The following is a 23775-nucleotide window of genomic DNA, read 5'->3' on the forward strand; positions in this document are numbered from 1 at the left end:
GTCCTGATGTCGTCCACTGGTATTTTGGCGTCATGGGCGTACAACCTGGAGTAGAAGGCCGCAAAAGCTGAGTTGATATCTCTTTGCGTCCGGTGAGTCGTCCCCCTTTCATCCGTTATTTCGGTTGGGAGGTGTCTTGGAAACTCGCGCCCACACAGCCAGGCAAGCATTCTACCAGGCTTATCCGCTTCTTTGTGAGTTCTGGCTATGTAGGTCGCGTAGTCGAATTTGGACAGTCTGTTCCATGCCAATAGGCACTCCTCCCGGATGTCCTTCAACTCTGTTTCGGCATCGGGCGCATTATTGAGTTCGGATTCAAGGTGGGTGATCCTGTCTTCCAATTTCTCCAGTTTTAGTCTCAGTTGCTTGCGAATACCTCCGGCACCTGATATAACCTCGCCTCTTGTGACAACTTTCATGGCCTCCCAAAGTGTGCTCCAGCGTGATACTGAACCTGTATTAATGTCGAGATAATCTTCAAGTTTGGTACCCAGTTCCTCCCTGAATGCGTGGTCCGTGAGTGCTGCGGGTGGCATTCTCCATAGCGGGATTGGTGGCCTGGGTCCCCTAGGGGTCCATTGCATGATCAGCGGTGAGTGATCGGATATGGTTCTACCTAGGTAAAGTGTGTCGTCCACCTGCTGAGCCAGCGCACGATCAATGAACAGATAGTCTATTCTCGTGTGGACCTTGTGGGGGGCCGAGTAATAGGAGTAGCTCCTCTCGGTGCGATGTTGTTCCCTCCAGATATCCACCAGGTCGAGCTGTTCTATTGCCGTGTTCAGCGCGTTAGATGCGAGGTTGTTCAGGGAACGGGGGGGAACCGACCTGTCCAGAGCGCCGTTCCTGACGGAGTTGAAGTCGCCGCCCCATATGAAAGCGCTCTCTCTCGTGGGAATGATTTTGGCAGTGAGCATTGCTAGGTGTGAGGGTATTCCTTGTTGCGGGAAATATGAGTTCACCAGGCACACCGGTATGGAATCGATGGTGCCCCATAATATTAGGTATCTGCCCTCCTTATCGGCTTTGTAGCCCAACAGGTGGAAGGGGACAGTTGGGCTCACCCACGTGAACACTCCTCTGGCGAATTTGGAGTAAGGCGCCCCTTTCCCAGTACCTCCCCACTTCTCGGAGAGTTTGGCCGTTGCTTCGTCCGTGAGGTGGGTCTCTTGGAGCATTGCTATTGATATCTTTTTCCTACGCAGATAGGAGTGAATCCGATTCCTCCTCATGTACGTGCCCATGCCCCTCACATTCCACGTCATCACCTTGATTTGGGACGCCATGGAGTTATTGTTTCAGCCTCATCTTCCGCGCCTCCCCCGCCTCCGGGCGGTACATTATCCCCCTCAGGGTCTGGCGACGTCCCGTCAGCCGCCCCCAAGAGCCTCCGGTCCCATTTTTCTGCTTCGTTAGTAGTCTGAGGGCTGTGGTGTGAACAAAAACAAATAACAAAACTAAAACTGGTGCCCCCAGCAACGACAGAGTTTTGCGGGTGCTCAGGCGCTCTCGTACCGTCTGGACCCATCCGGGTATCGGGCACGAGGAAGGTCGGGCAGGCAACTGGCCTGACCTATTCTGTTCGTGGGGGGTGGGGCCCTGTGCCTGGCGGGGGCCGAGCGAGGGCCGTTTCATCTTTGCGAACTGTTGGGTGATGTTACCTTCTTCTTAGATCGTGTGCCTAACGTCCGAGTTGAGTATATGAGGCATGACATCTTCGCATCAGGCGAGGGGGTCATCAATTCACGGAAAGTTGAGAGTCATTGTCCGCTGCTAGATTGTTGTCCTCTAGCCACATGGTCGCCGCTGCCGGGGATTCCAAGAAGATCGCCCTGCCCTTGTGGATCACTTTTAGTCTGGAGGGGTAGAGCAACATATATTTTAGGTCAAGTTGTCTGAGCCGAGCCTTGATCGGCACGAATGAGTTCCTCTCCCGTTGAACTTTCGGGGTGTAATCAGGGTAGATCGTGATCTTAGAGTCGTTGCGTTCGATAGGGCCCTCCTCTCTGGAGTGTCGGAGGATAATCTCCCTATCTCGGAAGTTCAGAACTTTGGCAATTATAGGGCGGGGGCGCGAGCCCGGCGGGGGTTTCTTCTGCAGCGATCTGTGCGCCCTTTCAATCGAGAATCCCTGCGTCAGCTTTCCTGCACCCACCTCCTGTTGTATCAGGGATTCCACATAGGCCGTCGGATCCGGGCCCTCGCTTCCCTCCGGTACCCCCAGTATTCGGATGTTGGCGCGTCTGGCTCGGCCCTCGGCCTCTTCGGCCCTAGCTTCAAGTGTGAGTACCTTCCGTTCTAGGTCCGTCACCTTGGCCTTCAGCTCCGTTGTGTCTCCCGACGTCTCTTTAATGGTGGATTCGGCGGAGGTCACCCTTTCCGTCAAGTTGCGGGCGTCCTGGCGCACAAGCTGCAGCTCAGATTTGAACTCCCCAATTCTCATGTCTATGAACGCACGCAATGATTCAATCGCCTCCAGTACTTGTGCTTGGTTTTCTGGGGAACCTGTTGGTTGCGCTCGAGGGGGTTCAGGAGTGGAAGCGCTTGGCTGCGGAGGAGTCTTCGCTTTAGCGGACACGTAGGTGTCCATGGTGCTTGCCTTTGTCTTGTTCCTGGACGCCATATTGGCGCCACTCAATCGTGTGGAGACAGGCGCCGGGGTTATTTGTCGGAAGCAGGGTGGTCCAGGCTCAAGTTTTCAAGAGGGCGTACAGTGGGATATTTATCAGGTCGTTCGCGCTCATGCCCGGCGCTCTCCCCACCGCCACCGTCGTCTGTTGTCGATGGCCGGGGCCGTGCTCGGTGGTGCGGGTCTGAGCCCCGGTTTGGTTTCCCCGGCCGGGGGCTCTGGTTGGTTCAACTCAGCAGGGCCGGATAAAGGTAGAGGCTCCTCACCCCCGATGCAGCCGCAGCAGAAGTTGATAGGTCGGTTTGGCTGCAAGAGCGGCCGGTGTTCTCCTGCGACATTAGTTTCGTAAGATGGCCGCCATCTTGGGTCCCGCCAAGGGGGGGGGACCGTTATCGGGATGAATCCGTGGGCTCGGGGGCCCGGATCCAGGGGAAGACCTCTGCAGCGTGTCCGGGGTCGGTTCCCCTCCCGTCGGAACCGATTCTTTCTATCTCAGGTGCGATTTTAAGTAGGCAAAAGGATCTGGAAACGGCGCCTCGGCCGGAGCACGGCGACTCAGCTTCCACTCGCCATGAGCTCCAGGCCACGCCCCCCCGTAAATACATTATCATAATATATACTTGTGAATTGGTTTCATTGCGCGAGTAGTCTTTTTACACATAGGTCAACGTAGGACAAAGTCTCAGTTCATGACCTCCACAAGTAGCCTGCAGGCAGATTTCACATTAGCGATGTACAGAGGTCAAGACGGCCATGTTGTATTTTGCAATGACATCTTCCACCATTTTAGCTCACAGGGTGACTTTTCCACACAAATCCTAAAATGGCGGCTTTACCTAAAATGGCGACCTACATGGATTAAAGGTCAGGACCTTGCAACGCCGATTTTCTCACAAGCGACTTTCAAGCAGCTTGGCGTAGGCCAATATTAATTATATTTTCCACAATAGGAGGCACGATATATTTTCTATTCCGACAATGCCCATTTGCACTGTCCCTCATTACTCCTTACACAGTTTCTCCTTCCCCCTTGCGTTGTTACTCCCCCCTGCTCTATTGCTCCTTCCCACCTTCCTTTGCACTGTTCTTTCTCCTCCCCTTGCAATATCCTTTCTACTCCCCTTCAGCTTTCCCTCCTCCTCCTCGCACTGTCCCTCCTTCCCCATTCGCTGTCCCTCATTCTCCCTTGCACTGTCCCTCCTTCTCCTTGTGCTGTTACTCCTTCCCCCTTGTGTTGTCACTCCACCTCCCCCCTTTGCCCTGACACTCCTTCACCCCATTTGCGCCGTCACTCCTTCCTTCACGTGTTTTACAATGCTCCTGTGTACTGCTGCTGGCCTCGCTTTCATCTATTGGAATGTTGTATTGGCCCTAGTTATTTTGTCTTTTCCCCCCCACAGTGAGTCCCTTATCCCCCCCCCGCACTGCCCTTCATTCCCTCCCATTCTGTAATTTCTTCCTCCCTGTGCTGTCATTCGTCATTTCTTCCTCCATGTGCTAAATGAATAATGCAATAAATATTGACAAACGCCAAAACTGTTGGCTTTGCCAATGCTTGTTTTCTGAAGCACTAGTTGGCTGTGGGCGTCTTCCATAGATCATAAATCAGCCTTGATCAATAATTCAGACACGTTTTTCTCTCATTTATGAACACACAAAAGGTACTTTCACTCAGTGTTCTGCATGAATCATCACGTTTTAGTATTGTACGATGTGACTTTGGGGACCAAATGTTAATGGTTTTACATTTTTGAAGCATTTTAATTCACTTCAACATGATACTTCAATCCAATTTGCCCGACATGTTTCCAGGAATAAATCCTCTTTATCAAGCACTGAACAATATTGTGCTCAGAATAATATGAAATGGATAATGTGATTTAATAATTGTACAACACATCTAATTTAATCAGAAAAAATCCCGTGGGACTGAAGAACAACTTCGAACATTTGATTCAGATTAAAGCAACTATTAGATTCACGATCAATATTGCTTCCGAACACGTCAGTTCTCTAGACACCTTGGTAAACATCAATAACACATGTTTGTATTCTTTATAAAACCTACAGGCATAAATGCCATTCTTCATGATAATTCAATAAATGCTCAAACCGTGGCACAGTAACCAGAGGTATACATAACACAGTGGTAGTTATGGTACATGTATTAGATAGTTATTGGTGCTCGGGAAGGAGAGTCACTATTATAATCATCAGTGTCAGCAGATAGCAAAGAAATATAGGAGCAAAATGGGGTCCAGATGTTTCTGGGCCTAGACACCAGTGGTTGTAGGCCCGACCAGGACTCCTCTGCATCTGAGGCCCAGGTGACAGCCCGAAGCCATTCAGCCCCTACTCAGCCCGAGCGTGAGTAGGGGCCCGGGCGGAGCCAGAGCAGTAGACTACACCGGGTTGCTAGTAGCATGCACAGCCCCGCTAGTTTTCTAGAATCACGTCCAAGCCGAGGAAACTCATGAAAAAGACAGAGCAATGGGGGTGGGTTAATGATGCAATCTCGGATTTCGGACATGGTGGTGCAGACTTCCTCCCAAAACCGAGAGAGGCGTGGACAGGTCCATAGCATATGTATATAGTTTGCCTCATCTGAGTCACATCTAGGGCACCTTGGAGGATGGTCTCTCAACATGCGATGCAGTCTGAGCGGGGTATAGGGAAACCTGTGGAGCACCATGAATTGGATCAGTTTGAACCAAGAATCAAACAAAACCTCTCAGGTGCGTGCACACATGCGCTCCCAGCGCTGATCTGTTATTTCGATACCCAAGTCCACCCACAGGTGTGTATGAGCCTGTCGAAAGGGGAGATGGCCCTGGAATGAAGCAGGGTGTACAATTTGGAGACCTTGCCCTTAAAGGACATGGTATTCAGGATTTCGGAAAATATCAGGTCATCTGATGGGAGTGCAGCAAAGTCTGGGCACTTGTCCTTAAGGGATCTACGGAGACCGGCGTACTGCAGCCAATGGGAGGGCTTATCCTATAGGGGTACCGGTAAATCTGGCCATTCGAGGAAGATACCCTGATCAAAGACATCTCGGACAGCCTTGAGACCCACATTAGCCCATAGACCTGTTGTAGCGGGGTCCACATGGGGAGAATCGGGGAGGAAGTTCCAGAGTGGAAGGTCTCCATGAAAGGGATGTGAGGCGCTAGCCTGTTTCCACATCTTATGTAAAGCCAGTGTTGTGGAGCCGACGGGGTCGAGGTACTCGAATTTAATACGTTGAGAGGGTAGGACTATCACAGCCCTCCACAGCCAGGCGTTCGAGTTTGGTATGTAGTGGGGGGTCAGCGGACACAAACCAGTGTGAGGCGTAATGTGTTCTGCTTTTTTAAAAGAGGCTACGTAAATCAGTACTTCAGAATGTCCAGAATAAAGTAGCTACCCTTATCAGAATAGAAGCACTTAAATGCAAATAATGAACACAGAGAAAGGAACATAGAAACGGTATTATAACATTTGGTCCCCATAGTAACTTGGTTGCATCAAATTCCGCATTTAGAAATAGAAAATGCCACCTACCCTGCAGAAGCTACCTCAGACGACCCCACCATTTTCTGCTCCTCTTCTGGTAGGCTGCATCGAAATAGAAGGCCATTTCCAAGGAAGGTATATTATTTACAATTTTTGTTTTTAAGGGGAAATAAAAAACGGACACAGTCTACCGTGGCCTTTTATTCACTCAAAATAGCGGCCCCTATCACCTCAGATGTTACCATAGGGTGCTAAGAGCTTTGCTGGGGTTGCTATCTTAGGCTGGAGGGCTGTTACTGGCCTCTGCGGCTTCTTCAGTAAAGTATATGAACAATTTTTAGGTTTGAACAGTGCTACAGTTTGTACGGAATTATTGCACTATAAACTCTATTGTTCAATTTTTTGTGTTACATAGATGCACGGAAAACTTGCCATATAATCAGTGGCTACATTTAAAATGTGCACCTGGCTTAATCAGTGATTTGTAGGACAAAATATAAGTCTGATTTCTGGTATGCAGATATTGATCCGAGTATGGTGTGCATTTTCACGACCTTCTGGATAAGACTGAAAAATCGGCTGAATCAGAAATATTTAATTATTTATCAATTCATCCATCCAGCCACTGACGCACCCTTCCCCACAAACTCACACATCCAAACTCAAACCATAAACAATGTCAACCACCCAGTCTGGACCCATCAATCAATTAGCAAACACTTGCATGAATTTACCCCCGTTCAAAAGGATTCCCACCCATTGACTGTCCATGGCCATACTAGTCCCTATGGCCATTCCCGCCCACCACCTGCCCCTCACTGTCCTAAACACGCACATGGGATCTCTTTGCTCTGTGCTTTCTGAGCAATCTTCTGTAAGGCAATGGCTTAATTGCAGCTATCAAACCTGTTTTTAGCAAGTCTGCTTTCAGCTATTTCATTTGTAAACAGTATGGGTCTGATTTACAAACATGTTTTCAAAGGGACTTTCCCATTTAAAAAGATGTTTGTAAGTCAGGCCCCATATCTGTACTTGGCATGATATTCCTGTTTAAAACAAGCATTGCAAATGCAAACATGTTGGCTTTGTATAGGCATTAGTATGGCCATACGGTGTTACACTTTTCAAAATTTTGCATTTCCTTTGCCTTTTTCAGGGCAAAGAAGCCATTTTTACTGATTACAACCCTTCAGTCCTACTTCCTGAGTCGCTAGATTACTGGACATACCATGGCTCGCTGACCACTCCTCCACTGCTGGAAAGCATCGTATGGATTGTCCTCAGAGAGCCAATAACTGTCAGCGTGGATCAGGTATTTCTTAAGTCATCTTTTTTCTCAAATCTTCAAAAGGTATTACAGGCAGATAATATCAGTTTTGTATGTTGGAATTTCCCGCAGCTTGGACAACATACAATACATGTACATACTATATACCACATCAGTTCAATTTTCAATCAGCAAACCATAAATAAACAAAACATTCACATTTCACAAAAGCTGGATCTTCTATTCTAACTACAGCAGCCAGTGTTTGCGAACTGTACAGAGTGCTGGTGGTCTCTCCTAGGCCACAAGCAATTCACTTCTTGTGTAGGAGGTCGTTTCTGGTTACTAGCAGTACGTTTTCTTGGCCGTTTTTGTGGCTTTTAATGTTTGTTTATTTAATACAATTAATTAAACACCAAATAATTCCAAAGAGCAATGTTTTGAAGTATAGAAAAAAACGATTGTAATCTATTTTCTTTTATGCATACGCCTACAGGCAAACAAATGAGTGCAGGCTCGTTCATCAAGTATCTTTTTGAAGCACTGTGGAGGGGGTGTACAAAGAAAAGGCGAAGATATGCAATGGGAAAGATATATAATGAAGCCCCCTGGAGTCACCAGTGTCCTTGCATGTACATTCATGCCCTTAAACCAAGAGACACAATGGGGCAGTTACTAGGCCCTCACTGTTTCACCACACGTACTGATCATCTGGGAGAGAAGAACAAACGTGACCCTCTGATGGACAGCTATAACAACATTTCAGATGAGTGAATTACACCCACGTGCCAGACCCAAATAACCTGCATAGGAATTCAAGACTCTCTATTTAGGAAATTGACTAGTCACTCTCAGAAGATCTTTGGAGAGTGCTGTGTGCCATCGTTCTCCTACACACCGCTGGCAAGGAATCATTGATTCAGAATTTCAGGCTTCACAGGCTTTGTGGAACTGCCATGGTGGACTCAGGAGGCAAAACACAGTCACATGATTTTGTGCATCCACCTTTTCCAAGTACTCTGAGGCTAACCAAAGGGTTTCATTAACATGGAATCACATGTCGGGGAGGACACAGGACATGATACTCTGCAGGGCACATCATTACACTTACTTATGGGAGGGGGAGAGAACACTCAAGGGCAGTATACAAAACAAAATGGTGGCAAGGCTTAAAGTGATTTAAGGCCCTACTCCACTCAACATGATCTCAGGTACACGGCCCATTCCCAAGTAGCTCAGGTACACTACACAGATGCAACTTGTGATTCCAAGCACCACCCATGGAGAGTGTGGACATTCTAATAAAAAAAACAACTTCAGAATGGCAGTGTTTGGCCTTTGCGACAAAGGTGTAAGAAGGAGTTTGGTGGAGATTAGTGCATTAGAGGTGCTTCGGGAGAAGAGCAGGAGGAGAGACTTGGGGGTTGAATAGAGAGAAGTGAAGAAGTTGGAGAAAGACAGGGTACAATCGGCAATAGAGAAGTGGAGGTTGGAAGGAGAGGAGTCAGGAGGTTGGAGGAAGTGCTGATACCATCTGGAGCTAGTGAGATTGTGAAGGTTGGGGACAATGATCATCTAGAGTGAAGGAGAAGAGGAGGGTGGATTAAAAGAGACCCAATACAATTGGGGCAGGATGACAGAAGAAGGCTCGAGAGGGAGACAATACAACAACAGCTGAGGAGGTGGGAGAAGAACAGAACCCTACTAGTAAGAATGTGCAGGTTGCAGAATATCAGCTTGGTCGAGGACACACTTAATAGGTGGGAGGAGGTACGAGATGGTGCAAACTCATCAGGGGTCTGGGAAATTATTGCAAGGACAGTCAGGGTTGGGAACCAGAGGAGTATGACAACCTCAATACCAGTGCCTAGATCTTGGAGGAGTGGATCTTTGTGGTAGAAGATACACCTGTACCCCAGTCTCTTCGAGATTACCAATGGACTGATCCCTGTCCAGGAACCGTGGGCCTGCATTGCCTATAACTTCAAACTAATGGTAGGAAGATTCAGGAATCCCAAAACCCACAAATAAAGTCATAAGCAATGATCTCCTGTACTTTGAAACCGGGCAAGGGTCAACCCAACCTGAACATTTGTGAGAGGCTCTTCCTTTTGATCATGGCACTGAACAGCTGATCTTGTGCTCCGCGAGCGAGCTCACCCGACCTTCCCTAGCAGAGTGTTTTTGCTCTGATGATAAGCCTTGTGGCTCTGCAGCATCACGCATAGGCCCCAGCAAGCAATTGTACCTCCATTTTGAAAACATCTGACATTTTTGAAACACGTGATTCACACTGCTGAAAAAACAACAAAGCACATGTTTTAAATGCTGCTGTACTTCCTGAAATACCACATGATGTGATTCAACTCAAGTTGCACCCAATTGTGTTAATGATGCTGTGAAAGGATCGGTTGTTCACTATTCCGGATACTGGCCCTGCTGATCTCTGTCCTCTTCCAAGGTGGCTGCACCTTTTCACTACATTCACGTTGTAACCTGGGCCCGACCACCCACCATTGGCTTCTCTTTTCCTATTTCAGCCAATCGGTGCCACCGGGAGGCAGGAGCCTGCCCATCCCTCAAAGGCCCACATCTAAGGCCCTGTCTGCTCCCTGGTCAGGCCTCGGGGGTCTGGCCCACATCCCCAGGATCGCATGGTAGCGATATAACCCTGCACTCTCCCTGTGCCCACTAAGAACATCGTGACACTGCACCACCTTGTGGGTTTGTCGTATATACTTAACATCACTTCCTCCTCTCTGATTTTCCCACCCTCATTTCTTCTCACTTGGACTTCCACTCTCTCTCATCACCTCCAGCTCTGCCAGGTGGCTTTACTGTGTTTTCCTCTGTCCTGCTAATTTTGAATTTAGCTGTGCCCAGTGGCTGTACTGTGTTTTCATCTGCCCTGCTATTTTGAATTTAGCTGTGCCCAGTGGCTTTACTGTGTTTTCATCTGCTCCACTAATTTGAATGTAGTTCTGCCCAGTGGCTTTACTAGGTTTTCCCCTTTCCTGCTGATTTTGAATTTAGCTGTGCCCAGTGGCTTTACTGTGTTTTCCACTGTCCTGCTAATTTAGAATTTAGCTGTGCCCAGTGGCTTTACTGTGTTTTCACCTGCCTGCTATTTTGAATTTAGCTGTGCCCAGTGGCTTTACTGTGTTTTCCCGTGTCTTGCTAATTTTGAATTTAGCTGTGCCCAGTGGATTTACTGTGTTTACTACTGTCCTGCTAATTTAGAATTTAGCTGTGCCCAGTGGCTTTACTGTGTTTTCATCCGCCCGCTAGTTTGAATGTAATTCTGCCCAGTGGCTTTACTGAGTTTTCCCCTGTCCTGCTGATGTTGAATTTAGCTTTACCCAGTGGCTTTACTGTGTTTTCCCCTGTCCTGCTAATTTTGAATTTAGCTGTGCCCAGTGGCTTACTGTGTTTTCATTTGCCCTGCTATTTTGAAGTTAGCTGTGGGCTGTGGCTTTACCGTGTTTTACTCTGTCCTGCTAATTTTGAATTTAGCTGTGCCCAGTGGCTGACTGTGTTTTATTCTGCCTTGCTAATTTTGAATTAGCTGTGCCTAGTAGTTTTACAGTGTTTTCATCTGCCATGCTAATTTTGAATGTAGCTGTGCCCAGTGGCTTATTGTGTTTTGCTCTGTTCTGCTGTTCCTGTATTGCTCCATCCCTTCCACTTCCACCTCCCCTGTGTTCTCCCCTAGTGTCCCCAACCCCCCTTCCATTCTTCCTTCATTCCCCACCCACCCTCTCTCCTCTTCCCCCATCTTCCACATCTCATATTGTGTTCTCCATTTCTCCCATCTTCTCCAACTTTTTCTCTATCGCCTATCCTACCCTTCTCATGAAGTCTGGTAGGAAAAAGTTGAAAAACAATATACTGGTATCCAACCCAGGCATCCCTATAACCTCCCTATAGCTGATACATAAACCTGTGCTTTCTCCAAACAGACCCTTTGTCGTCCCTTCACCAGACCTATGGACTCCTCATTTGGTCTCTGTGCTCTCCCTACTCTTCCTCTCTCATTAATAGTGGGACCCGTTGGGAGGCCCTCCTGGCTTCCTTCCTCTCCTCTAAGGTGATCATCAATGTTTACCTCAATGGCACTGTCTTGGTGCATGGCCCTCGGGCCAACCTCCTCCTCTTTGATAGACGCTTCCCACACATTATCAATTTCCCTACTACTTTGGTGCCCTCTTCGTCCTCCTTGGCTACCTTGCCCTCTCCTCCTCCTACCTCTGCTGCCCTCCCTCCGGCTCCTTCTACACTTGCATAAGGGAGTACCTCTGATTTGTTCCCCTCCCCAGATGTCTTTCGAAAGATGGCAACCTTCTCCACCTCACCACTCTTAACTCTCACTCAGCTGTCAAGCACTCCTCTGATATCTGCCGTCTCCTGGAAGAACTCGACCTTGATGTCCTTGGTCTTACCGAGACATGGGTCACAGCTAGCTCTGTCGCAAGCTTTCACACTCTCCTTCCTGATGGCCACATGATCCTCTCCGTGCCCAGATCCAACCGTTCCGGCAGGGATGCAGCCTTGATCTTCTTGGAGTGGATTCCTGCCTCTATCATTCCTATGCAGGCCTACTCCTCCTTTGAAAGCCTGGTCTGCTGCAGGCTCTCTCTCTCTCTCTTGGTCACTCTCTCACAGTGGCTACTATCTACTAGTCACCTGGTCTGATCACCTCTTTCCTCTCTGAGTGGGCTGACCTCTCTTCCTCCCTCCTGTCCTCAACCACTCAACTTCTCCTCCTTGGAGACTTCAACATCCAGCTGGCTGCATCTTTTTCTGCCACAGGACTCTTCTGCAACCTTTGCGACTCTCTCTCTCCCTATTCTTCCTTCTAGCCCGACACACTCTGAAGGGCACACTCTTGATGTTCTGATCTCCTCAGACCTCCCCCCCTCTAACTCTCTCACTACTTCTCTCTCCTGGTTAACCACTTTCTCCTCTCCTCTCATCTCTCTCTCTTTATCCCGCAGGGCAAAGCCTACCCCCACACTGCCACCCACCTTCTCAGTCATTCAATCCATGAAGAGTGTGTCAGCTGAGGCTTTTGCCACATCTTTCTCTCCCCACTCCTGCACCTCTGTCTGAAACACACCCTGACACACAACCCTTTCAATGCTCCACTCTGCCATCTCTGATACTCTTGATGTACTTGCCCCGGTTATGAGGATCCGCATGAAGCTAAAATCAAGTGCAACTCCTAGTACAACACCCTCTGACAAACTAGCCTGTCGCCTGCTCCAGAGGCAATACCGACTCTCTGTCCTCACTAAGAATAGAGCTCACATGCAAGCCCTGTGGCTTTTAACAATTTGGCCAAACTCTTTAAAATGTGCAAAGTGCTGGCCAATCCTGCCACTGTCTCTACCTCTCCTGTCCCTTCCCATGCCCTCTGTACGGCCCTGGCTTCTCATTTCATCTCTAAAACTCCACTCTCTTGGCTTCTTCTGCTTCTACCCACACGCTCTCATCTCCCTTCGGCTCCCCTGCGGCCATCTCACCTCCCTTTTCTGCCTTTCCTCTCTTCTCCTCGATGAGGTTTCTAGACAAGTCTTATTTATGAAAACCTCATCTAAACAGGTTCTTCCATGTTCTTCCAAAACCATCAAGGACCACATTGACACAGTCGCCCCAGACTTGGCTGACTTCTGCAACCACTCCTTCACCTCTGGTACCTTCACCTCTCCCCTGAAGCACTCTCTTGTGCACCCTCTTCACAAGAAGCCGCTAGCCGACTCCTCCCTTCCGGCTAATTATCACCCGATCTCTATCACTCCTTTCCTGGGCAAACACCTGGAAAAGCTGCCCATCTCCCAGCTTAATATTCACATTGAATCTGTTGGCTGTCTCCATGACCATCAGTCTGGTTTTAGAACAGCCAGAAACATGGAAACTGCTCTCCTGAACATCCATGAAGACCTGCTCTTTAACCTTGATTCTAAACTCGCCTCTGTCCTCATTCTATTTGATCTCTCCTCTGTCTTTGACACGGTTAACCATGCTGTCATGCTCAACTGGCTCTGTAATAATCTGGGTATCACTGATCAGGCTCTGGCCTGGTTAACTTCTTTCCTCTCTGACCAACCCTCCTAGGTCCAACTTGGGTCTTACCTCTCCTCTATCTCTCTCTCCACCTGCGATGTTCGCCAGGGGTCTAACCTCTCTCCCTGATGGTTCAACCATTACCTGGCAACTCTCGCCCACCGCATTGCTGCATTCTGCACCAATTTCCAGTGCTATGCAAATGACATCCAGCTCACTTTCAGGCTCCCCACTGCTGCCTCTTCTCCTTCTCCTTCTCTCATCACGGATTGTCTCTCTGCAATCCAAGAGTGCTGCATCGCCATTGATCTCTGCCTGAATGCCAGCAAGATGGAGATCCTCCTCATTGGCACACCTGAACCCCTCTTTACCCTTTCTCTGTGGCCGGCATCCCTTGGCCCTCCTCCTGCTACCACCTGTGAGGCTAAGAACCTCGTGGTTATCTTCTACTCCACACTCTCCTTCTCTCCTCATATCGCCGACATCTCTAAGGAGTCAAACTACCAAGTGAACCTTTTCAGAGATATTCTCCCTCTCCTCCCCTTAGAAGCTCACTGTCTCTAGATATCTGCTTCTCTCTAGGCTTGACTACTGTAACAGCTTCTTCTTAAATCTGCCTGCCTCTACTCTCTGTCCTGCAACTCATCCAGAACAGAACTGCGTGACTTGTCCTTGGTCTCAAGCCCAGGGATTGTATCTCTCTAGCACTGAAATCCCTCCATTGGCTCCCAGTGGCTGCAAGGATCAAATTCAAGACCCTTTGCATTGTCCACAAGGCCTTTTGGGGCCTGGGGCCAAAATATCTCCAGCTTTCTCTTCTGAAATATGTTGCTACTTGATCTCTTCGCTCCTCCACCTCCAACTCCTTGAGGGTCAGGCGCTTTTCCAAGCTACAAATTGGGGGTAGAGCTCTCTCTTTGGTGGGCGCCTCCCTTTGGAACAGCCTCCCTGCCTCTCTGAAATTTAAGCAGAACCAGCTACGGTTCCGGAAGCAGCTCAAGATTTTCTTCCTTGCTTCTGCATTCTCTCTTCCTCTTCCCTGCTGATCTCCTGTCTGATACTGCACTGGTTACCTCACTACCCTCTGAACCACGGGCCCAGGCCCCTGCCCTCCCAGCTGCACACCTTCACTGCCTCCTGGCAACCCTGCACTTGGGTCTGTATCTGTAACCCTACAGTCCCCCTACCTGCACTATAACTTACTTTCTTTGCACTTAACCTTGCACTGCCACCTGCTGGTAGCACTTCTTCTTTCTTATGTTTCAATCCTATGTCCTGCACTTGCTACTCTTCCCCTTAACACACCCGGCACTTTTCCCCTTTCCTCTTTCCTGCACTTGCGCAATCTCAATGTCACTGGGTCTAGTAAGATCTTTGTCTTGTCCCCCCTTTTCCCCCTCCCCTTCCTCGTCACGGTTTGAAACACTTGCGTATGGGCGCGCTATACATAAAATATCATATCATGGATTGCTTTAAGGAGAATTACACAGCCATTAATTTGTTTGTTCTTGTAAATATATTAAAATTCTGTATTCTTGCATCATCCTCTTCGTGCTGATTGCCTGCAAAAAAATGTAATCTTAGGATCTTGACTGAATTGTATGACTCATTTCACACATCTAAAACTACTACATTTTATAACAGAACTCTTGTAGTTGGCACACCACATCCAACAGGAACAGTGTTGGATGTTATATAATGAGACTCCTATAGCTGGAGAAGAGACTTTATAAAATTATTATGATAGTGTATTACAGTTTACAAGAAACCTGCCACACTCACATAAAAGATTTAGACAGCAAAACAATTTAAGAATATCACCATAACAATAACATCCAATACTCATACAATACTACTATACACTTTGATTAGAAAATACTGGGTAGTTTAAAATATCATCTTAAAAGATCAGTTATAAAAAATATTCAGTAAAAAAGCTTTGTTAAAGAGACATTATGATTAGGGTGCGCTACTGAAAACTTATGCAATTCAGTGAAAAAAATTTCGTTAAAGGGAATTTCAGGGGTTGTTAAACCCCTGAAATTCACGAGTTATGGTAAGCTAAGCAACCATAACTCGCACCACCACTGTGCACTGCTAAGACTAACACCCAGATCATCAAAGATGACATCACAAATGTCATTGATGACATCACTGATGAGATCACATGTCTGGCTCCCTCTTTTTTCTTTTACTGACATAGCTAGGCCAGTAACAGTCAGGAACAAAACATTCAAAAAGTACTATATTTGTAGACTTCTACTTCAAATATGTTCTTACAGTAATGCCCTTAATTTATATACATATAACATAGAACATACTGAACCCCCTACCTGCGCAAGTGGGTCTGATATCCGCAGGCCATGCGCCTGTTCGCAGACGGACTCGGACAGCATCAACACTATCCAAAAACTCAGGGGGTATCTCACATTGTTATATCATCCAAAAAAGCCACTAAACATGTTCAAAAAGCAGCACATAAAAAAAATAACTTTGAATAAAAAATAAGAAGTGAAACTGTATATGTAAAACACTAACAGTCCAATTACATAGCATATGCAACATAGTGGAATATACCAAAACACAATAAATATGCCTCCAACAGAATTACCTCACAGAAATTGCACAGCAAAAATCAACAGCGCACCTACGCAGCAGTAACAGCAACACTTTCTGTATTAGGTACACTAAAACTAATATCTGTTTTTTTTACACAAAAATGTCCAGTACTTTTGAATGGCTGGAAGCAAATTTTCCTCAGGTTGAAATGAGTGAAGACAGTAATACTAATGGTAGACACTACACTTCTCTATATACGCCAATTAATAACCATTACTTTAAGTGTACTTAACACATTTTGTTCTAACATACCATACAGACATTAAAAATAATATACCAACAGAGACGTTAGAAAATCCTCTGCAGCAAATGGAGCTAAAAATGGATCTGTTAATGACAAATTTAAATCTTTTAAGAAACTTTGTGGAGGACCATATAAAAGAAAACATTAAATATCACTGTCCCACATGTACGTGTTCCCCTCTCTATGTCCCAGCCAACTATCCCCAAAACCTACCCAGCAAGAAAAATGTTACGATGAGACTTCACTCCCTTCCTACCCTACCATATCTCACGTCCAAACCCCTAAATTCCCTGTATTTGTTTCACTTTCTGGTTCCCCCTCTCTTTCATATTTTTTATACTTTTATACAATAATAAAATATTAAGTGTGTTGTTAGTATATTCCTCTGTATCTTATTTTTTTTTTAAGTCAGTAAGGGTGTCTGCGGACAGCGCGGCTATCCGGCATGTCCTCAATTAACCAAAATGGTGGTGTCCTAAGGACATTATACCTGTTTGCAGTGTTGCCAATCAAAATGGAGGTGTCCTTAGGACACACAAGATGCCCGCCTGTCCGCAATTAACCAAAATGGAGGTGTCCTACGGACACTATACCTGTTTGCACTGTCCTCAAGCAAGACGGAAGTGTCCTTAAGACACACAAGATGTCCGCCTGTCTGAAATTAACCAAAATGGGTGTGTCCTGAGGACACTATACCTGTTCGAATTGGCCGTAGTCAAAATAGGGTTGTCCGCAGAACACTAAAGACGTCCGCATGTTCATAGTTATGCAAAATAAAGTGTCCTAAGAACATTCTCCCTTGCATTGTCCGTAACAAGAATTAATATGTCCGTAGAACACATAGTGCGTCCGCCTGTCCGCAAAGTTGTGACGCACATTTATTTTGTTTGGGGATTTGAACACTGTCCGTAGAACACCCACGCGCATGCATAGCACACCCTTGACCCTACAAACATTGTGCCTGTGTGCAGCTCTCTGCGGCATGTGTGTTGCACTTTTAATTAGTTCGGGGACTGGAACACTCTCTGTAGAACAGCTGCATGCATGCATAGATCCGACCCCGCACATTTGGTGTCCTACGGACAGCTGTCCCATTCGCCAATGTGTCCTAAATGTCATCATGTGACTGCACCCGCGCTAAGCGTAAAGAACACTGTCCAGGCCCCCGGACACCTAAAAAGTATTTTTTTAGCAATCCAAGGTATTTTCCTGGGAAAGTTCACCCTTGCACATGTCCCCCACCATGTCCCTGGCGATCTGCATACTATTTGGCATTGTTTGAGCACTTTCTTAGTGTTCGAAGTGTCCTAGGACAGCACGGGTGTCCGCGAATCACGTCCCAGCACCCCTATAAAAGGCCACACCCCAGAGCTGCTCCTTATTCTGTTTTTCGGCTTCCAGGACAGAGACTGCTCCTTGTTGCATTAGATTGCTCTTGCTCTTTGAAACAGCTGTCCTGATGGCATTCATGGCTGCTGCTGGTGCCACTGTTGTCTCAGCAACACCCCCAACCCCTCCACCACTAACACCTCCCCAAGGGTCTGCAGACAGGAACAGGTATCAGGATACAGCGGAGAGTGATGAAGAGGATGAAGAGGATAAGGTAGTGGAAGCCCCTACTACTAGTTCGCACCATGAATCTTGGGCGTGTAGGTTATTTACCACTGTTGATGGAGTACCAAAAGCACGTGCACACAAGGTGACCTGCAATCAGTGCAGGATGGTGCTGAATCGTTGGAAACTGGGTTTGTACAGCTATAGTACTACCTCAATGAAGCGACACCTAAAATCGTTCCACGGTGGGGCTATTCATGAGGTTGTACTTTACGATAAACGTAGTAGATTGAGTTCCTCTGCAGCATCCCGGTTTCCGCTCCTGCCACCACAAGAGACACTGCTGTGGGGCAGTGCATCCCTCCAGCTGCCTTGCAGGCCATACATGATGCTGTTGATCCTTACCTTTCGAGGGTCACAGTATTGTGCATGTACTGCGATGCAGTACTCTGCACGGGAGAACCTTCAAAGTGCTTTCGAGAATGTGGTCAATGAGCATCAGAAGAACTGCTACTTAACTGAATAAGGCCTACCCTATATTTTCCTCTCTACACCTACCCTGTCTTATCCCTGTGGTTGGTGCCCCTTGCTTACCCTCCTTTCCCTTCCTTTCCTTATGTGTCATATTTAAAAAACCAAAAGAATATAAAACAACAAAAACCAAAAAAAAGCTCCTTTCAGAGTCGCATTTCACAGTTCAAAAAGAGAAGTGTCAATGAAATGCTCAGTGCCCCGTGCAATTTTAAATGTCCGCAGACATCTAAAATGTGTGCAGTGCTGCCCTGTAACAACCATTGCACTTTTCTCTAGAAGGAAGTGGAGGCTCTGAAAAGAGCATTTTTGTGTTTTCTTTTTGTGTTCGAAAACTTCAAAGGGTCAACACCTACTGCAAAATGGATTGCTACAATTCCAAAAAGGGTTGCAATGCATTTTGTATATTTCGCAGAAAAATCTGATTGCCTGCATAAGTAAGATGTACCCCATCTGTGCGAAAAATGGGTGTACTACGAAACATAATATTTTCATTGTGAAAAGAGGACATGCCAGCATCTCTCAAAAAGGCACAAACAGCCTTGTCGACATTGTGCCTCGTTTTCCCCATTTGTGGACCAAATGGCCACATTTGTCTCTGCGCAATACGAGACAAAATTACTCGGGACTTTGGAAACATGTCCATGACTTTCCCAAGTCCTTCTTTCATTGCAAATTGCAAAGAGATTCCAGAGACATGTCCTAAACTGTTCCCTCCAGAATGAATAATAATAATGTCTGGATGACACTGTGTCACCAAAGTAGCACAAAGAGGTACCAAATCCAACCACTTCATTCCACACACTCCATGCCAGTGCACTTCCACATGAGGGAATCCAAGATGTGCAGCCACTCCACAGTGATCTGCATGCACCTCCAACCAATTTATCCATGAGCCTCCCAAAATCCAGAAAATCTGCTTTCTGAAACACACAGCCGTAGCTATCTCCTCTCCTCTCAGGAAAAAGACTTTCTAAGAAACTCTCTGCTCAAACATCACACCCAGTAAACCCTATTGACCAATCCCTTGCTGTGCTACATCTCATTAGCATCCCTCTGAACCTCAAAAATCATGTATGTAATACGCCCTGTCCACGGACAACCGCAGTGTCCGCGGACAAATTGGAAAATCTGAGCGTGGGGAATGAAAATTTAAATAGTGTGCCTCATTTCCCCTTTGAGGTTGGCTCTGAAAAGAGCCTTTTTTTCAGATGCTTCAGAAAACCTTTTATTTTTTTTATTTTTTTGTTTTTTCCTTATTTTCCTTGAAAAATCTTCACATTAGCTTCTCCAAAGCAACCCTTATGTTCCAAAACAGCATGGCATTTCCCATAAAAGATAAAGACATGCCTTCTTCTTTAAAGTAATCAACATTACCAGAGTCAATTTTCTCATTGTTGCAAAAGAACATGCCAGCTATAGTCTTAAAATTAAACATGCCGCGGTTGATTAGGCACCTACCAACATTTTGCTGAGGACAAAAAACAGAACTATTGTCCCATACTACCCATGGTACTAAAGCAGAAAAAATAACCTTCGCATTTGGAAGCATTTTCATGACTGCCTGCACCAAGTTTTGCAGATCTTGCAACAAAGTAGAGGCACTGACATAGCCCAAATGCAAAGCACCACAGTGCAGAACAAACACATGTGGACTATAATACATATCCATATCCTAACAAACCTCTAGCATTTCCTGCAAATTAAAACCAGGCACAGTGCACCACACCACTTCCACTCCTTTTGTGGCAAAATGCTTAGCAACATTCCTAGATTTAGCATACTGCTCTAAACCATTCATAAACATATCTCCAAGCACCACCACCCTGACTTTCTCCACCTCCACCATCTTCACTACACACAGCCTCTCTCAATACGAAGCAGAACCTCAACACCTGATTGGCTAATCCTCAAAATACACTCCCATTTCATGCTCAGAAGCCCCGGATGTGGCATGCGCTGTCTGCGAACAGCCGTGCTGTCCACGGAACGCGTAATTAACACTAGGGCAGCCCTTCTACCCGTTCCACTTCACTCTCTGCACTATTCCTTCATTGGCTACTGTTAAGCAGTCACACAACCATCCAACAATCACATGCAAGACCTCTACATCTAACTTCATCATCACAATTCAGCACTTTAGATGTACTGTTGATCACTCAGAGTACAATTGCGCTGTGGCTGCAAAGCACATACAGCAACTACTAGTAAACTCTCAAACATTTCTATTTGCAGATTCATGCACATCCACATGCATGAACACAAAGTGCAGGTATGAATATTTTTTGCACAGTAAATCACACATGCCAACATTCCAACCCACCTGGCAGGGACATTTCCTCTGAAAAATCGGGAGACAACATTTGTGTCATAAGAATGCATTGGGCAAAGATGTATTTTCGGCAGGAGAACGTGACAATAACAATATTTTTCACTGAAAAATCGGGAGTCTCCAGCCGAAATCAGGAGGATTGGCATGTATGGTACATGTACATGTATTGTACCAATGCATATAAACCTAGTAACTGCCACTTACCCTGTGTAACTTGTAAAACAAGAGTTCTTTCATTTCTCCCATCTACTATGATCAAGTGTCACTTGCAAAGTTGTCTGCTCTCCAAATTGTTATTTACCCATATTATTAACGCATATTATTTGCAATGTGCAAACTGTTATTTTCTTCATTCATTCTATCATTTCTGTAACCACTGCTACATTTGTAACCACATTTCAACCATGATAGCATTTAATGCATTATAGTGCATAAGATGTGCATACAATTTCCTTTCTATACTTTCTGCATATTTCACATACATTCTATCATTTTAACTTCCTTTACAAATGACTATATTAGTAATCAGACACAACACACACAGCTATCTAACAAAATTTAATTTCATGTTAAAAGATGGGAGTGATAACAGTATAATTATGGAAAAAGGCTTTCTAGTGTGTTATGAAATTACACACAGCCAGGATGAGTACATTCATCTTTATTTATGCACACAGATAGCTAATATCATTTGAAAGGCTCCCAGCTGAAACAACACCACTGCCTCTACAAATGTTCTTCCAATCTACACAGCGCTCTCATTCCAACTGGTTTTCCATTCCGCTCTAGATTTCACAACAGCATTTAACTATGCACAGGTGCAGTCATATCTATCACATCATCTACAACTATGTAGAGTGTTGTAAAGCAAGACATACAACATCTCCCCCCTTCTCTTCAGTCTGCAACACAAGCACCAGGTCCTTCCTTGCAACCCTTACTTTATTTCAGACTCTACCATCTCCAAGCACCACAGAATCACCCAGTACTTTACTAATCGCCTACTGAGTAATACGCTGCTGACCCCATCAAATCCTTATTTCCCACACCTTCACAAATACATACATTGCATACCTTTCCATACAGTTCCTGACATTTACCCTGTAAAAATAGCAAACAAAGCATACGATTATTTCTTCTATCTCCTAACATCCAATAACACCGCTTTACGAAGCCAAGTGTGCTCTGTACGCTTACTATTGTACTCATTTCTAAAGCACATTCAACTAACAGATTCTAAACAAAATATACAGAATGCACATAGGCAAAGACAAGTGCATGTACATGCTATGCACAGTTGTCATAAAGCACTATTACTGCAAAAATAAAGAAATCCATACCTACATTAACAGCATCTGAAGTACGAACGAGAACTCAGAAGAAACCTACTCTTTCCATCCAAAAAAGTAAGCGCTTCCCCTCACCAATCTACACATCATCTCACTATCCTATAAACACTATTACACTACTACCAATCAGTACTCACATTTTTGAAAAAATTTCCCCTAAGCAACCCACATACCACAATAAAAAGGTTTGGTAGCATTGTAGAGTTATGCTGCAGTGGTTGTGGCCAGGGCCTAGAGTCTTGGGTGCATGGCCGAAGGCTGTAGGCCGTAGACCATGCACCCAAGACTCTAGGCCCTGGCCACAACCACTGCAGCATAACACACCCATAGAAACAAACACCTACCGAATGACCACAACCCAAAAACATAATACATCCACCTCAAAACTATGCACTTCAATGAACAATCTGAAAAATAATTACAACCAACGTACAAACTCTTCAATACATACCCTCTTTACCCAATGCTCTTCTAACGACCCAAAACCATAATAATTCTAAACTAAAATAGCCAGTAGTGTGCCCACACAATCCAACAAACAAACTAACAGACAACATCTCACTATCCTATAAATACTATTATACTACTATTAATCAGTACTCACATTTTTGAAAACATATCCCCTAAGCAGCCCACATACCAAAATCAAAATGTTTAGTAGCATTGTAGAGTTCTGCTACGGTGGTTGTGGCCAGGGATTAGAATCTTGGGTGCATGGCCTCCAGCCTACGGCCTTTGGCCATGCACCCAAGACTCTAGGCCCTGGCCACAACCACCGCAGCATAACACGGCCATGCACCCAAGACTCTAGGCCTGGCCACAACCACCGCAGCATAACACAGCCATAGAAACAAACACCTACCAAACGACCACAACCCAAAGACATGATACATCCACCGCAAAACTGTGCACTTCAATTAACATTCTAAAAAATAATTACAACCAATGTACAAACTCTTCAATACATATCCTCTTCACCCAATTCTCTTCTAATCACCCAAAACCAACATAATGCTAAACTAAAATAGCCAGTAGTGTGCCCAGTGTTTAGTATGTCCGCGGACAACTGCGGTGACGGCGGACACCGTGAACACATCACAGCCTTCTCCTACCTAAATAAATACAGCATTTGTCCCATATCTTACTCTCCCAACCTCTCCAAGCACTCATACACACCAACACACTCCCCGAAATTGGATTAATGCTGACTTCCAGCGCATGTCCGCGCATCCAATAGGGAGGGTGCATCCAAACAATTTGATGCACCTCACACCTCATCCCAGCCAATCAGAGAGCATGTTGCATGTCCGCGGACATGACGTAAGCTGATTATCCAATCGGTGTCCTGTCCACGGAGCGAACAGGGAAGTGTGTCTGCGGAACGGACATATATATCACTAATTTTTCGAGAACTATTTTTTGGTCGTTTTTAAAAAAACTACTGGATGGATTTTCAACAAATTTACAAAAGCACGCTTTTTGGATCAAGCCGCCGCTCCTGCCGCAAATTTGGTGAAAATCCGTCCAGCGGTTTGGGCAGTAGGCACGACAGAAATTATTTCTCCACTAAGTCTATGGGAAAAAAAGACATTTTGGGACCCCCACTATAACTTTGCCCCCCCTGGACCAAACCTTACCAAACTTTGCAAATAAATTCAGAGTGGGCCATATACTTTTTATCCTAACTGGCCA

The 23775-nt window shown here is 45.9% G+C and overlaps 1 protein-coding gene across 4 annotated transcripts in view; it reads left to right on the top strand.

Annotated features, from left to right (window-relative positions):
• Positions 1 to 23775, top strand: part of LOC138497684 (carbonic anhydrase 2-like) — a 260205-nt gene that overhangs the window by 208377 nt on the left and 28053 nt on the right. For 3 of the 4 annotated variants that reach the window (XM_069621296.1, XM_069621295.1, XM_069621294.1), the window contains one exon: positions 7281 to 7436. The exons of the other annotated variant lie outside the window; for it this stretch is intronic. In XM_069621296.1, the coding sequence (XP_069477397.1) occupies positions 7281 to 7436 (156 nt within the window). The remainder of the gene's footprint in view (positions 1 to 7280; positions 7437 to 23775) is intronic. 4 annotated transcript variants of the gene reach the window in all.

Source organism: Ambystoma mexicanum, chromosome 5q (genome assembly GCF_040938575.1).
Source record: "Ambystoma mexicanum isolate Mex_15411 chromosome 5q, UKY_AmexF1_1, whole genome shotgun sequence".
NCBI classification, from domain to species: Eukaryota; Metazoa; Chordata; class Amphibia; order Caudata; family Ambystomatidae; genus Ambystoma; species Ambystoma mexicanum.